The sequence below is a fragment of the Peromyscus leucopus genome, chromosome 16_21 (assembly GCF_004664715.2).
Source record: "Peromyscus leucopus breed LL Stock chromosome 16_21, UCI_PerLeu_2.1, whole genome shotgun sequence".
NCBI lineage: Eukaryota > Metazoa > Chordata > Mammalia > Rodentia > Cricetidae > Peromyscus > Peromyscus leucopus.
The window spans coordinates 58,427,934-58,445,409 of NC_051084.1; the positions used below are offsets into that span (position 1 = coordinate 58,427,934).

A 17,476-nucleotide genomic window follows, 5' to 3' on the forward strand; every position below is an offset into this window, starting at 1 on the left:
GTTCTGCTGGGACAGCGGGACGCAGGGGATGAAGTTAGTCCATGAAGGACTGTTTCACACGAGCTTCTGTTAATGGAATTTCAGATCCGGAGGCTTCTATTTAGATGCCATCACTCAAGAAGCCAATGGGTCAGCATCGCCACAACCACACATGAGCCCCGCAAAGGGCAGCAGGGACCCTCGGCAGCTTCCTTGCCTATTGCCCTCACAAGAGGCGCAGGGGCCGAACCCAGCTAGGGCTGCAAGGGCAGAAGAAGTGACTTTGGAGAATGAGTGACTTTCAAGCGCAATCTCTACAGTCTTAAACTCTCCTTTCCGGCCTCTTCTGGCTCCTTGGACTCTTGACCAGCGCTCCGCACTGGGCCCCTCCAACTCCCACCCCGACCCGGCTCGCGCTTCTGAGTGACGCAAGCCTCCCGCTCTCGCGGGAACTCGGGAGCGCGAGCCGGGAAAGGAGGACCCAATCTTGAAAATCTCGGTTGGCGCCGGCGCGGGCCCAGGCGGCGGTGGCTCCTCGGGGGGCGGGGCCCGGAGCCCCGGAGTGGGCGGGGCCTCGCGGCCCGAGAGGGCGGGGCGTAGCCGGAGGGGGAGGGGAGAGCGCCAGGCAGGGGCGGGGCCGCGGGCCGGGACCTGTTGAACGCAGGTATCGCTCGCTGGCTGCGCTCCCTCGGGGACCGAGGCCACTGCGCATGCTCGCCGGCGGCGCTGGGCCGGGAGCCCGAGCGCCGGTGACGGACGAACTGACTCCCGGCTTGTGCGGTGGTCGCGGCGGCTGCGATGGCGATGTGAGTCCGGGGTGGGGTGGGGTGGGCCGGGGTGGGCCCGGGGCGGGATGGTGCTGACCTGGGTGAGGACGCCTTCCCGCTGGACGCAGAACGCCTCCATCGCCCAGGCGCCAGCCGAGGCCCCCCGCGGGTTGAGAGGTGAGAGCCCCTCACCGCCCGCGCGACGCCCGACCCCGCGCGACCCGGTCCGGGTCCCTCTCCCCCCCACCACCACGGCGGCCGGACAGGAAGCGGCCTCGTCGTCTGGTCCGGCTCTCACGGCCCTGGCCTCTGCCGGTTGCCCGCGGTCGGAGCCGGGTCCTGGGCCCGCTTGAAGGTCGGCGGGGACGCGAGGGGCGCGGCGCGCAGCCGGGTGCTCCCTGCCGGCCCTTCCCCCGTACATCGCGGCCAGGGTCCAGCCCGCCCTTCGCCGCCTGGCCCTCGGACCCTCACTCGCTTTCACCCGCTCCCGGGTGCCCTTTGGTCCCGGCGGTCCCTCGTTGTCGGTCCTGCTCTGCGCGATTTGCTCCCCTCGACTGTGCATCCCCCCCCCGGTCGATACCGCTTGGCCATCGCTGACCAGGTTTTCTCAACTGTTAACACTGTTTTCCTCCTTTGGTGTTTCATCCTAGCTCTTTTGTCAGTTATTGACTTGTGGGAGGGTGGGTTTTTGCTTGTTTTGTTGCTGTGCTGAAGCATCCCTCTGCGCTCGGGTTCTCTGTTCCACCTTGCCTTCGGAGGCCCCCCACTCTCTTACTTCTGTTTTGGTACCCTGATTCATTGCTCTCTGTCCAGTGGCCCCTAAACCTCCATGCTGAACCGATTTCTATTCTCTAATCTTGGGTAGTTTTTGTTTTTTTTTTTCATCCGTTAAAATTCCTTTTTCTTATTTGTAGGATGTAGCCTTTTCATTCAGTCCATTTGTTTTACTTTTTATTACATCCCTAAAGAGTTGTAACACGCTGTTGTCTCTTCTGCTTTCTACATATGCTCAGTATCCCTAGTGCAGCTTCCAGAGAAATCAGTTTCATCTTTCTTCTCCTGAAAATATCATCTAAAGAATGGCAGTACATTTTATTTGAATCTTTAAGAAACGTATACCAGTTCATTTTATGAGAAACAGTCTGGCCATTTATAAAGAGTTAAGATTTGGCAAAGGTTAATGCTCTAGTAAATACAGTTGTCCAGGAACAAATCTTAAATGAAATTTAACAAAAATTACTATATAAAATGTATTGATTTGGTCTTTATACTCCCTGTTACTGTTGGTTGCATCATTTTAAGTTCGCTTAATAAATGTCTGTTTCTGCTAACAAGAATAGGATCACTGCTCACTGAGGAGGAACAATGGAGAATAGAAATATTAATCTTTTGAATTGGGCAAAAGAACTTAATAAAAAAAACTTGGGAGCCTTTCTTCCCTTCATTTCGAGCCAGATCTAATTTAATTAAAACTTCTGTTTCTGTTGATAATGGTGTAGTATTGTATTCTGGAGGCATCTGCTGAGACAGTTATTTTCAGTAAAGCTTGCCTTTATTCTAGGGTTGAAGACCAACCGGATTATGTATTTTATTCTGGAATCTCAAAGCAGCCCACAAACAATAAATTCTTCCTTGTGTTATCTATGCCAGGTAGGAATTACATTTTTCGATTTCTATTTTAAGAAGGGAAATACCAAGGCTTTAAAAAAAAAAAGAAAGAAAAAAAGTTTAGCCCCTTATTCAAGGTAGCTCACAGGTAGAATGCAGAAGGACCTGTTGTTAGTAAACCACATTTCTCTTAGAAGAGCTAGCTCTCCCCATGTGTGGTGAAGTGAAGAATTCTTCCTTCCTGTAACATTTTAAATGCTTTTTCAAATGCAAATAAATCATTGCTGTTTCTCAAAGATGCTTGCTGTCCCCTAAAAGCAGGTCTTTTCATTTGTAAGGAATTATCCATTAGAAAGTCACCATCTACACATTCTTAGTATTATAGTGAGCTACTTTTATTTTCTTTGAAATTAAATAAGGGGTCTATATTAATACAGCATGTACAGGACTAAATGTCAACAGAGTCGAACCCATAGTAAAACTCAGTAGTAGTTTGTAGAAGCCACTTAACCTCTACCTCAGTGTCTCCACCTGTAGAGTGTAGTAATAATGCTGGCAACCCAGTAATCTATCTGTAGTCAGCCCTTGTCATTTGAACATGCTTAGGGCCACCACAGACAGAATTACCGTGTAAATATATAACTTTTTTTGTTTAATTTTATACTAGTAACAATAAAGTTGACTACTTAAATCCCTTAAGATCAAGCTAAACAGTTTGATTCCCCCCCCCAGGTTTCTATGTAATATCTAGTAGAATACTAGTGAACTATGGACATTAGATTAGTTAATGTTCAGACACAATGAGCAGACATTGGATCACTCAGTATATAATACAGATAAATGCTTTATTTGCCAGGAGCAGACACTCAAAGGAACTAAAGAATTTTATCTTTAGTTACTCTCTAGTTTTTTTGTCTTGTATGTTCACTTTAATTTCTGTAAACTATAATCCCTTGAGACTTACGGGTCAGGAGAGATTGTTTAGGAGATATAAAGGGCAAGGATTTCCTTTGCTTTGAATTGAGATATTGAGGAAAAAACTACTTAGTGAACTTGTGATCTGCTCATGTGTTTATTTAAGTAAGTGAATGGAGATAGAGAATAGATTTTTCAAGTGAGAAGGGTCAGCTTGTGTTGAGTGTCAGGAAGAAGGTTGAGGAATGAATAGGAAGCAGATGCAGAGTGGTGATACAGAGGTCATTCTTACTGGATCCAGAGGCTTTCAAAAAAGTTCAAATGCACATGTTCGGCGTGCATGTTTTCAGGAGTTTCTGAGGCACCTCCACAGTGGTTTCATATTTTAGAGATTAGGAGTTTTTAAACATGTACCACTTGTTTAGTTATCAAGGGCATGCTAAATATAAAAATTGACCTCTTTAGTAGATATATAAAGATGCCAGGTATACTGTGCCATTAAAGGATATCTCCTACTTAGATAACCTCTTAAATAGTTCTTGTTTTTATGAAACCAACTTAGTGAATTATCTCTCAACCAAGAAACCATTCTGAGAAAATTATAGTGTATATTTTATTTTGGAGTTTTGTCAAACCAATCATAATACAGAAATTATTTCTAAAGTATCTTGTGAATATAGAAATCTGGGTTTGACCAAACACAGTGGGTTCTCAATAGACATCTAGAATATTTCTGTTGCTGCCTTTAGCAACAATTTAGTCTGACTTAGAATTGGTATTCCTTTATTGAATCCCTTGAGGTTGCCCTATAGAATGCAAGTGCAGCATTCTTAATTGTTTTTAGAACAGTGGTGACTGTCACACATGGTCATTGATATGTTCTAGTTGCCAATAAGTTAGACTTGGAAATGCTGCTCCCCCCTCGTGTGTAAGTAGCACCGTCAGGGATTATCACCTCACTGTAGGACCATGGGTAGCCTGTGTACTCCCAACTAACACTTCTGTGGAAGCCTGAGTACCCCCAGCTATCACTGTTGTCTTTGGAAATTGAGAGCTCCAGACTGCTCTCATCCTTACTCAGTTTTAAGACTTAAAAATAGTTCCCTATTCAGGTAGACAAGGTTAGAAAGTAATTTAATGCTTGTAGAAGAGATTTGAAATAATCCTCATCCAGGTGAGCCAGGGAAATGTTAGGCGTGAAATCAGGAAAAAAGATTCTTTGAATGTCTAATTGAAATCTTCAGTAGATTTCCCCAGCCTTTACAAAGATTTTCATTGGATTTTAATTGGAGCTAATCATCCTCTATTTAAAGTTCTCTGTCCTATAAAGGAAGATGTTTTCAAGCCATATACTTGAAAAATGCAGTTATTACTAGTTTTACTTGATCTGTATTATTTTCAATAGATATTTCCTTGAATAGAATGATATTTTAAAATTATAAAAATCACAAGGTCAGCTGTTCATTGATCATCATGTACCCAAACCAGTGTAGTGCTTTGTGTATATTATCTTTTAAGCTTTACTTTTCTAGCTAGGGATTATAAAATTATTTCCATTTGCGAAACAGGTTTAAATCTGAAGTAGAGTCCAGATCTGGTATCAAAGTTGCTAGTAGAATAACAACTACAAGGAGGCATAGGATGTTAAGAAAACATTTTTTCTTACAATATTTTTTAGAAAGTTGTGATTCATTTTACTGAGTCTTGATTTCTCTTGAGATAACCAAACAAATATTTCAAGCACTGTTGAACACACCCTTGAACTAGACATTAGATGATCACTGTGGTTCACTAGGCTTTTGTAACTGTGGTTCTTAAGTCTTAAAGGTTTATGATAGCATGACGTATTCAAAGGATTTCTAGCCTATGGTGTTGGCAGAATTGTTTTTACATTAATGTATCCTTAAGTTTGCATGAACTGCTTTTAATAAATTGAGTATTCCTATTGTACAAATAATAGTGGAGGTAGGGTTTGTCCATTGTCACATGAAAAGTTCTTTGTTCACTCCGTTATCATGTACAGAAGGAAACACAGAATAACTCTCAGGATAACTAATGCTTCTATTGTATTGTATTTCTTAAAATTTGCTGCCCTTTTTTATGCCATTGACACAGTTTTCTAGTATCATCAGTATTCTTTTTGAGCCTATATAATATGTCAGTTCTAATATTAGTAATAATGCATTTCCTTTCTAATATTCAACTGTTTAAACACAAGCTTTAAAGAAACCAGAAGAGACAATCTCTTCAAAGTATACTTTTGTTTGTGCAACTGTGGGTGTGGGAACTTTAGGTTTTCATTGGAAATACTGCTCAGTGCATGGGAGACTGAATATAGTTAATTTAGTAAGTGTAATTTTTTCCTATTGGTGTTGTGTTTTGATTTTTCCTCTAGTGGGCACATTCATCTATGGCTTCATAATGATTAACTGTTTTTACGGCAGTACTGGTATGGACTTTAGAGTATTGTAAGTACAAATACAGGCAATGGGGTTGAACACATTTTAATTCTTTGTCTTTTTTCACTATTTCCTTTCTATGTGACTTTGAAATAGTCTCCTTTCTATGTGACATTGAAACAAACATTTTGATCCTCAATTTCTAGACTTACAGGAGAAATAAGTCAAATAGCATAATTAAAGCTACTAGTGCGGGAGTTGCTGTGCCAAATTGTAAGTGATTTTATTTGCTTTTATTTTACTTTACCGTTTGGTCTATATTTGATATCACTGGCGGAGAACAAAGCTTTCCAAAACATGTCTGTCAAGCTCCTCTTCCCATTCTTTTGGAAGGTCTGTCCTCTCTCTCCTCCCCAAAGAAGAGAATCAAATTCCATAGTTTTAAATATTGTGTAATTCACACAGTGTGAAAATGGCTGGTAAAATGCTAAGTTGAGAGTTTACTTTTGATAAGTGAATGCCAGCAAAACTTTCTAGATATATGATTTTCCTTACTTAATGTGTCCTCTTTATTGTAACAACTCTGATGAGCTCGGATTTGCTGAGTCACCCTTTTAACTGAGTGGCTTTACTGCTGAGGTTATGTACATGCAAATGATTCTGAGTCAAATAAGAAAAGGTTAAAAGCTATCTATGTGGTGGTGATATTTGCAGGTTGGTGCATGCCAGGTTGGCTGAGCCATTTCGAGCAGGGTATGATCTAGTACTGAGCATGGTTAGCTCCTGTAAGAAGCAAAAAAAGATGAATAGGATGTCATGGCCTCAGCCAACCAAAAAAGGAATATAAACCTAAGAAATAAGATTTGCTCAGATATTCAGAATCAGCCAGCCAGTGCCTACTTAATCACATGACCAGAATTTACACAGGATAGCAGGCTTGATACAAAGACTGCAAATTCAGATGTCACTGGCTGATTGTTTTCAATATATATGCTGTGGTTTATGACTTGGTCAAGATTAGCTCAAAGTAGTTATGTAAATTTAGAGTTCTAAATTTAGACTGAAACTCAGGAAAGCTAAGCATTCCTTCCATCAGGAGGCCCATCTTCTTACTGCTTGGTGGACTACAAACCTGGATTATTAAAAGAACTTTGAGTTACAAGAAAACAGCATTCTGAAGACTTTTAGGGTTCCTCCTATTTAAGGTCTCCTAATTATTTCTTTAGAGAAACCCAGGAAATTGACACGGACTTTATATTCATTGCTCTTAGATGCCTTGAGGTAATTCCATTCTAACCTCATTAGAAAATTTCTGTACCATATTTCTAATTAACATACTTAAATTTAACTCTGCATTTTAGATATTCTTCCTAATGTTGGTTGTAAATCCCAGATATCAGTCTCAGTTCTTACTTATCTATTAGAATGTGAAGGAATCTGCTGTTCTTTCATTTGAGATCAGTTTTCATGTCTGTCATAATGTGAGCCTCTCACTAAAATGATTATGAACATTAATAACAGTATGGCTCCTTAAATGCAAGCTAAACTATGTTAGGTAGTATTTAGCTGGGGAAAAAATGAACTTTTTCCGCAGTACTGAAGGAAAAAGTATTTCATGTTTTATGAGAAAATGATATATGAAATGCTAACAAGGAGCCTTTCGAGGAGTTTTTTTGTTTTTTTTTTTTCTCTTCTGTAGGTGGTATCATTGTTTGTACTGTCACTATTACAGGTTCTGATTCCATTTATCTTACAGTTCCTGAATTACAAGTAGAATTCAGAAACTAGCTGTTGCCTCCAGCATTGCTGGAAGGTGACCCCTGTATTCCTTGGGCTTACAAAAAGTATGGCATCTACAATTTGTTCAGCTCCTTTTCCATCTGCCTTAGTAAACAGAATGTTCCAAGGGCGTCTGTGATCCCGAAGCTGAAGAGTTAAGGCTGCTCCTTGATTTCCCTGAGAGCAGTTAATTTCTGTCGTCTCCAGTCCGTCTTAAAGGACTTCGGAACTTTGTCTCACTTTCAGGTGCTTCCTCATCCACAGTGTTTTAAAACACTAATGACTTGTGAGTTGAGGAAGTGTTTTAGGATCGGTGTGGATGATGTAGGAGCATCTCTTGTACTTTCTTAAAGTTCATCCCTTGGCAATTATTTGGTACTGATGTCTCAACTGCTCTGATGGGAGGTTGGTATCTTGGTATTCTTAAAAGCTATGCATGGCAGTACTATGTATTTAGTACTGCTTCTGGGGCAGTTAGTGTATACATAATCCAGTTAATGAGACAGCTTAGTATGAATAGAATGATACACAGTAGAAATTTGTGAGTGCCTGCAATCTAAAATTTTCTAGTAACCACATATTTTAGACACAAGTGAAGTTAGTTGTGAGGGGCTGGTGAGATGTCTCAGCATATGAGACATCACACTTACTCCCAGTGTGATGACTCACACAGTAGAAGGAAAGAATTTACTCCTGCAAATTGTACTCTGACTTCCTCATGCATGCCATTATTGTGTGCCCCTGCATATTAAATACGAAAAAATGGGGAAAACAGGTAAAATTAATTTTAATAATAATTTTGGGTATTCTATCTAAAATACTACTTTGAGATATGTCAGTATAAGTTCTGAAGAGTTGGCCTTGTGGTTAAGAATACTGCTACTCTTGCAGAGGACTAGAGTTTGGTTGCCAGACTCTATATCAGGCAGCTCACAGCCACTAAGGAATCTGGCCTCTGTGGGCACCCATATATACACATAAATCAAAAATTTTAAATATTTTTAAAAGACATGTTGTGCTGGATAGTTTTTTTGTTTTTGTTTTGTTTTGTTTTTCGAGACAGGCTTCTCTGTAGCTATGGAGCCTGTCCTGGAACTCACTTTGTACACCAGGCTGGCCTTGAACTCACAGAGATCTACCTGCCTCTGCCTCCCGAGTGCTGCACCACCACCGCCTGGCCTGTTGGATAGTTTTATGTCAACTTGGTGTAAGCTAGAGTTATCTGAAAGGAGGAAACCTAAACTGAGAAAATGATACATAAGATCTAGCTCTAGGGTATTTCTTAATTAGTGATTGATACGGGAGGGCCCAGCCCAATGTGGGCTCTCCCTGGGCTGGTGGTCCTGGGTTCTATAAGAAAGCAGGCCAAGTAAACCATGGGGAGCAAGCTAGTAAGCAGCACACCTCCATCGTCTCAGCATCAGCTCCTGCCTCTAGGTTCTTGCCCTGTTTGAGTTCCTGTCCTAGTTTCTTTGGATGATAAACAGTGATATGGAGGTGTAAACCAAATAAATCCTTTCCTCTCTAACTTGCTCTTTGGTCATAGAACCCTTAACTAAGACACATGTCAATAGAAAAATGAAATATTTACATGATTTTTTTTTTTTTTACTAAATCTTCAAAATCCATTATGTATGTCAGTGTATTTAAGTACATTCCTTTTTTGTTTTTGTTTTTAGAGACAGAGCTCACTGTATAGCCCTGGCTGGCCTTGAACTAGCCATGTAAACCAGGCTGGCCCCAAACTTACAGAGATCTCCTGCCTCTGTCTCCTGAGTGCTAAGATTAAAAGTGTGTAATGCCATGTCTGGCCCTAATATTTTTAATACTTTATGTATGGTACTTAAAGTAGTATCAGCACAATAAAGCTATGCTTAATAGGAATCTTAGGATTCTATTGCTGTGAAGAGACACCATGACCATGGCAACTCTTTTAAAAGAAAATATTTAATTGGGACTGACTTACAGTTTCAGACATTTAGTCCATTATCATCACAGTGAGAAGCATGGCAGCACACAGGCAGGCAGGCAGACGTGGTGCTGGAGAAGGAGCTGAGAGTTCTGCATCTTAATCTGCAGGCAACAGGAAGTGAACCATGACTCACACTGGGTGTAGTTTGAGCATATAAGGCTTCAACTCCCCTTCCCCCACACAATACACACCACCTCCAGCAAGGCCACACCTCCTAATAGTGCCACTTTCTATAGGCCAAGCATTCAAATATGAGTCTGTGGGAGCCATACCTAGTCAAGCAACCTCAACAGGGAAATCTAACATGGCTTTCATGTTAAATTGAAATTAAATTAAGAAATCAGTTCTTCAGTCACACTAGACACCTCTTTGTTGTGGTCTCCATGTTAGACAGAGCATTTCAGAAAGAATAAGAATGACTTTCAGATTATCACTGAATTTTTTTTCTTGGAGAGAAAATTAACTTCCTGAAGTGTTACAAGGTGTTTTCCTCCCTGCATATCAGATTTGCTTGGCAGAGGTGGGGAAATCCTTTCTTGTCTCCATAAGGGCTTTTCAGTACGAATTTCTCACTGAGTACTATAGTCATCTTGTCTGGATTGAAGTTTGTAGATTGCTCAACTGAATTATCTCTTGGTGACTTAGGAAATTGGGCAGAATGGATTACTGTTTGATTGGCCTCCAGATTATTGAGTTCTATATTCTGCTTTGCCAGGGCTAGAAGAATAAACTGTTTAGTCTCGGGTAAGTCAGCTGACTCTGGTATAATCAGAGGCCAGGGTTAAATTGATAGGCTCTGAGCCAGCCCTAGACTGTCCAAAAGGCTGGGAAGCTCATGGCTGTGGAGATGGCAGGAAGGTACTTGCACTAGAGAATGCCCTATGCATAATGGAGGTAAAAGGAAAGAAATCCTTCCTAGCAATTTCTTCAGTTCTTGAGAAAGGATGGATCAGGACTTCTCTTGTGAGTGGCATAAAAATCTATGTAAATTAGAAATCATTTTGTTAATCTGTAGAATGAATTTACACTTTTTGAATTTGGTTTGCAGTGCACAGTTTTTGTCCTTGTTTTTTAATTTGTTGGCAACTTTTAAAAGTAATATTTTGCTGGTTGTGGTGGCGCACATAGGTAGGATTTGCTGAAGGAGGCAGATGCAGGAGGAAAAAAAAATGTCACCTTTAGGGGAAAAAATGACTTCCAGCTTCCTATTGAGAATTTTGTGCCAGCAAGGCTGGACTGGAGATCACAGAAAATGTTTGGTTCCTCTTGCAGAGAGGTAGCAAGAATTGACGGAGCCAAGCAGCATTTGCTTAGCATTTCATAGATGGAGAAACACTAGTTTGTGACAAGAGAGTCACAAACATGTTCAATGACCCTGAGAGTCCTAAAGTTTTCTTTCCCCTTTCATCGCTTTACCTTTTAAGTTCTTTTGTTATTTTTCCCCCTCTAAACAATTCATAAAAATAAAACTGCCTGTGCTTTAGAGGGTCACAGTGAAAGTCACAGTGATATATAAGCATCATTTACATATTTGTACACATACATATTTCTTTTTAAAGTTACTTAGTGAAAAGGGAAGGATTTAAGTAAAGGAGATAGTAAAAACATCTCCTTTACTTAAATCCAAAATACAAAAAGCACAGCAGGATATAGAAATTGGAATAAAGGGAACTTCTGAGTATACACTAATAAAGCAGCTTATTCATCAGTACCTGTTTTCAACATATCCACATCATAATTCCTTTTTCCAAGTTGGTTTATTTCAGATAGAAGAAAAACGATCAGTTCTATTTATGGAATCTTTAATATTAGTTAAGTTTATTTTACTAATAATTAAATTTGAGTACCTTCCGTGTATCTGGCCATAGATATGACTCAGTAAACAGTAACTAGAATTTCCCACTTTACAGAAGTTTATATTTTAGATGTAAAAGAGTAAAAAAGATGGATTTGTAGCACTTGCTTACAGTTGAATTATTTAGAGGAAAAAGTAGAAAAATTGGGAATTCAGAACCAGCCTGGGCTATGTAGCAACACCCTGTTCTTAAAAGGTAGTAGGTAAAGTGTTGTGAGTTATTTGTATACTAAAATATATTGCTGTAATTGGTTTAATAAAGAGCTGAATGGCCAGTAGCTAGGCAGGAGACAGACACAGGCAGGATTTCCAGGGAGAAGGAGGAAAAGAAGAAGGAATCTAGATGCATGTATTACTCCAAAGAGATGCCAATGAGACATGGAGGGAATCAGACATACAGAATGAAAGAAAGGTAAAAAAAAAAACAAACAAACATGAGGCAAAACATAGATTAATATAAATGGGTTAATTTAAGTTATAAGAGCTAGTGGAACAGGACTAAGTTGAAGGTCAAACTTTCATAATTAATAAGTCTCTGTCATTATTTGTGAGCTGATGGCTGACAAAAAAGCTTATTACAATAGTCTTTAATATTTTAAAGAGACATAAGTGCATAGAAAACAAATAGGCTGTTGCAGGAAAATGTGGCCAGGGCAGGCCTAATTGAGAAGCTGGTATTTGAGTCTAGCCCAAGAGAAGGTGAAAGAGTGAGTCATGTGCACACCTGGAGGGACGAGTGCTCCAGAGAAAAATGAATACAAAGACTTTGGGGCCATCTAGTGTGCTTGAGGAACAGAGAGGGGTAAAGTATGACTGGAGAGGGCAGACTGCTAGGAGATGAGGTCAGAGAAGTTAGGAGAGATCCACATACACTAGGGTATAGATGAAGTGCATTTACTGTATCAAAGAATCATAAGATTAAAGAACTGAGCAGTGTCTGAGCAGCTAAGACACTCTGGAATCCACAACCCTTCCCTTATTTGCCAGTCTAAGAGTTTGGTCCTAGTCTGTGGGATCAAAACTAGATCACTGTCAAGAAAGTATTCCAGCCTAGAAAAAAAATGAAGGAATGTAGCTGAAAGTTTTCCTGTGTCCCTCCTGGCAAAGTCAGGACAAATCTCTCTCACTTGCCAGGCCCGCAGCTGCTTGGACCTAAATAAACACACACAGGCTAATGTTATTTTTTAAACTATGGCCATGGCGGGCTTCTTGTTATCTAGTTCTTATATTAACACATTTCTATAAATCTGTACTTCGCCACATGGCTTGTGGCTTACTGGTACTTACATCTTGCTTTTCATGGCGGCAGCTGGCAGCGTCTCCTCAGTTCTCTTTTCTTCTCCCCTATCTCTCCAGTTAGAATGTCCCGCCTAACCTTATTCTGCCTCACCATTGACAAAACAGCTTTATTTATCAACCAGTCAGAGCAACATATTTTCACAGCATACAGAAAGACATTCCCCCATCAAAGGAAGGTGACGTTCAGGGCAAAGAATTTCCTTTTAAACAAGTAAGGCAGATGCTACATGCATCACTTCCGTTTCTGTCCCATGAGAAGGGTCAGTTGGCCACATTCCATGGGTAGGATAACTTGGCATCAGGAGATTGTTTCAGTCTCGGGCTGGGTGACCATTCTCTTGGAAAGGAGAAAAGAAATGACAAGCAGTGTACCAACCAGTCTGCTACTCTAGCCATCCAGATAGCCCATGTGGAACCTGTCGGAACATGTTTTCTCCCTTCCTAAAACCAAACCAAACCAGAGCCCTCTGTGTTCCATTTATCCTAGGTCACAGAGAGATCTGCAAGTGTCGTTACCCCCACCCCTCCTACATGTGCCAGTATTTTATGATAGAATCATTTGGGAAAACAAACAGTAGGAAACACTTTCTAGCTGAGAGCAATGCTGGACTGTGTCCGGCAGTGGAAGAATACCTGTGTTGATTGCATTGGGAGCCCTCTGATTGCTGTCTGGATATTTCTTCCCCATGTTAATCTCCATATAGCCACATTAAAGCTCATGTTGAAAGTTTGTCTACTTTCAAAGGTAGTTTTCATAGCCTTCCATAGCTTCCTGCTATTGCAGATTCTATAACTTGCAAGTTACATAGTCACAGGCTTTTGTAGGTTATTTCTTTGATAAATACTGTTCTGTAAAAAAAAAAAAAAAAAGGATTTTAATGACTTTTTTCTCTATTCTATTTCTGCGACAGTGACTCACTAAACTTCTTTTGTGGATGTGGTTCATATGATTGCCCTTCCTTCCTCTCTGTATACCTGCTTCATTTAAATGGCCTTATTTTAGTGAGGTTCATCTTTATCTCTTGTTTAGTGGCCATTGTCTTTAAACTATGTGTAATAACAGGCACTTGTCAGCAGCACCTTTGACCTAATCTTGTTTTGTTATTGGGGACTGGGAGAGTCCAGCTCCTCAATAGTCCCCTCTCAGGGTCCGGGAAGAATCTACAACCAGCTGATAATTAATCTTTGAAGAAAGGAATCTATGTACACGAAATTCCTTAGTCCATACACTTTATTATTCTGTCAGTTCTCTCTCTACAAGCTTATACTCTGCTCTCATTTTTAGCTCCTTTCTTGCCCAATTTCTCTTTTCTGTTGTCCCCTCCAGGTTCTATCTTAATTCCTTCATCTAGTTCTGCCCCTTCTAGGTTCTCATCCATCTAGTTCTTTCCCATATCAGCTCCTCTCCCATCTCCTCTCTCATCTTGTTCTTCCCCACCTGGCTCTTCCTCATCTTCCATCTCGTTCCTCTGGTCCTCTCTTCTAGCCCTTCAATCTAGTTCTTCCCCATCTCAGTTTGTTCCTCTCAAGTTCTTACCCATCTAGTTCTTCCATTCTCTTTTCTCTTCTCCATGCTGTTCTCTCTCTGTCTACAGAAAACACCTGCCTTTTCTTTCCCTGGGCACATGGTTCCCTGCCTCCTCAGGAATGTTGTTTGATCTCTCACCTTGATATGTAAAAACCTCTTTTGTTCTCAAAGTGCTCTGGAGAACCTCTAGGCCTCCTCAAGGCCAGGGATGGTCTGAGCTTCATTAGCACAGGAAACAAAGCTAGGAGTCTCCCACCAGCTTGTCTCCTAAGCTCAGCAGGGCAGTTAGTAACTTAGTAGGTTCAGCAAGTCTGGGGAGCTGAACTGTTTACCAATTGGTCTGGGCACACAAGGATTTCATAGCAGAAGACAGCTGGAATATAAAAGGCTGGGTAACACCAAATATTCATAATAAATGGTGTGCGTTTTGACAGACCCTTGGCTGGTCAAAGTTCAGCTTTAATACACAGCTCAATCTCTATGATATATTCTTGTTGCCCACAAGATTTTGTCAACAATTTTTAGAATTCTTTTGAGAAAGGCACTTATCCTGCTTTGGGATATTGGAGTACTTGGCTTCAAGACCCCAGTTTCTGCCCCTATATTTCCTTTCATCTTTACTTACAAACCAGCCAAAGTAAACACAGCAAAGAACCACCCACACAACTGGTGCTGTGTTTCTTTTCAACTACTTTTCTGGGGCTCTGGCCATAGCCATATGGACACCTAGTTCTGCAGGTTATTGTAGATATTTTTATCAGTTGTTATGCTCTGTGTAAGAGAGTTTATCAGTATTTTAGTATGTTTTAGTATTGTTGCCTGGTATGTAATTACTAAGCTAATGCCATGTATCTTAGGATTTTGTTGCAACTGTACCCTACTTCTGGTAATTATTGATTCATATGTTTTAGGGTTCTATTCTAGTTGTACCCTACTTTTCCTTATTAAATTCTGTGCATAAGAAAAGCCAATTAGTGTAACAGATCCCAAAATGAAAGGAGCTTAAGAGAGAACTAAGTTTATCTCTCGCCCATGTAATAGGCTCCTACTGGTTTATGTGAGATGGGTGCTGTATACCTTAAAGGGAATGAATATGTAAGGGATGCAACATCTAGGGACTGAAATCTTAAAGCCTTATTGTTACCTTTCTACTGTAATATATGTGCTTACTGCTTTTCTTGGAATTACTGAGCCCATTGCGATCCAGAACTGACCTACACTTATTTCTATGAAATGGAGTCTTTTATCTAAAGATACATTGATTTGATATATACTAATTTTTATTATTTGTTGATGAGATTACTAAAGGACTTGGCAGAATCTACACCATCATGACAGAAGAAAAAAAGTGAAGAATGAACATGTTCCTCATTTTAATGTTTTTGGAACACAATTACATTAAAGGCAGTTTTTTCATGTGAATATTTGAAATGTAAGGAAAACTGCAGCGTAGTCAGCCTTTTGTCATTATTTTAAATACTATGTTTTATGCACATGTGTTTATGAAATACATGTGTGCATATTCATGAAATTTGAAAAATCACTACTTCATTATTGTGAGGAATTCTACACTTAAAAATTAATGATAAGCTTCCAGTGTTTTAGGTGTTGATTGAGAAGCATTTCTGAACCACTGAACTAAGAAAGTACCCTATATTGTACTGTGCAGTCTACATGAGTGAATCCTTAATAGAAACACATAATGGTGATGAAGTTTTAATGCATTCCCAAGCCTTGAGGGGGATGTAGGCTCTATGTGTAAATTGTGATCGTTAAGTAATGAAATGTAGGTATCTTTAAGGTAGATTTTGTATCTCTTAATTTTATTTGAGATTTTACTGTTTCTTTCTCCTAGGAGGAACAATATATTTTTAACAACAAGAATCAGTAACTGGAAATACAAGATTGGTTATTTAATAATGTAAAATGAAGATTTGATCAGCAGAGGTAAGCATATGGCATTTCTTTTGTACATAATTTGTCATAGGTTAGAATATTTGCTGAATTTCAGGGGAATACTTTTTCAAGAGCTGTGAAACTGGGACTTTTACTATGCTTGCATGCTAATGAGTTGCTTACCATGGTGCCATAAGGTTGGCAGAAGACACTGGACTCACCAATCAAAGATAAAAATTGTTTCTATGCACAGCATTTGAACTAGAGTGCCAGGTGACATCTGCATAGGAGTAAATTGTATTATAGAAGAGCAATCCTGAGCAAAAGGATCCTGAGACTTTGATAATGGACAGTGGACCATCTGTTTTCTGCTTTGGAAGGCTCTACTGTGTAGAATACTCTGCAGATCTGCTCTTTGTTCTAAAGTGAGACACTGTGTCTGATGTTTAAAACTGTAGCAAATGTCCCTGAAGAGAGAGCCTGGAATAAAAGCTATCATTGGTTTTTCTGGTTGGAAGAGGTGCAGAGACACCAGGAGGCAGTGGGGAATTGTCTCCCAACATTTCTTTTCTCTAAATTGCTTCTTGGTAAGGATGTTTGTTATTTTTCTGAAGCAGTGAAGATAGAAACCACTGAAACACCAGTACTAGGTGACTGTTTAAACTGTAACATGCTCACACAATAGTAGTTATACTTAAAATCATGTTATTTGTACACTTACTGGCTTAAATGTTCTTCAGAAAATTATCTAAAATGAGCAGATTAGAAACTGTGCTTGCCATTGATGCCAGTTTTATAGAAATTGTATTAATGCACTCATATGAGTCTATATATGTCAATGAATATGTGAATGTTTTAATTTTCACTTGCCTATGTACCTCTTGTTTTAACTTCTGGAAAAATGAATGCCTTTAGGCTTTTATAATGAAGGGGAATTTTTTTTTATTCAAAAGTGCTTTGTTCTTTAAGCAATATTTTCTTAAAAAAATCTGTTCATGGGTGATCACATGGATGTCATCAGGGGAAACAAATGTTAGAGAAGCGTCGAAACCAACCAGTCTTCAGTGGTGAAAATAGTACTGCTGTTTGGCAGTCTTTGGATTCTGGTACTATTTAGTTAGATTAAGCTAAATTAGGCATATAAATTGGCATTTCTGTTGTCTTTCTCATGACCCCTTCCCCTTTTTAACTAAGGTGCTGTTACCAGATTTGTCCTCTGGGTATAAATTAAAAATGACTGAAGTTCAAGCAATGGTAGAATTCTCCGTGGAGCTAAACAAGTTCTACAACGTGGATTTATTCCAAAGAGGGTATGTATTTTATAGTAAGAATTTCATTACAGATTGTGTTTCAGCATATATATATATATATATATATATATATATATATATAGCTGTATTCAGGTGATTATAGTCTAAGTAATTTCATTTAACTAGATATTTAGGGATTGTGCACATGGATTTAGTGATAATGCTGAAT

General features: G+C 39.8%; 1 protein-coding gene across 5 annotated transcripts in view; it reads left to right on the plus strand.

Annotated features, from left to right (window-relative positions):
* Positions 1-614: 614 nt before the first annotated feature.
* The window catches only part of Fam135a (family with sequence similarity 135 member A), an 81,402-nt gene continuing 64,540 nt past the window's right edge, over positions 615-17,476 (plus strand). For 2 of the 5 annotated variants that reach the window (XM_028867990.2, XM_028867993.2), the window contains exons 1-3: positions 615-785; positions 15,957-16,048; positions 17,192-17,307. In XM_028867990.2, the coding sequence (XP_028723823.1) occupies positions 17,231-17,307 (77 nt within the window). In that variant the 5' untranslated portion in view covers positions 615-785; positions 15,957-16,048; positions 17,192-17,230. Of the gene's footprint in view, positions 786-2,307; positions 2,397-15,956; positions 16,049-17,191; positions 17,308-17,476 lie in introns of all 5 variants that reach the window. The other 3 variants (XM_028867995.2, XM_028867996.2, XM_028867992.2) reach the window with 2 other exon arrangements.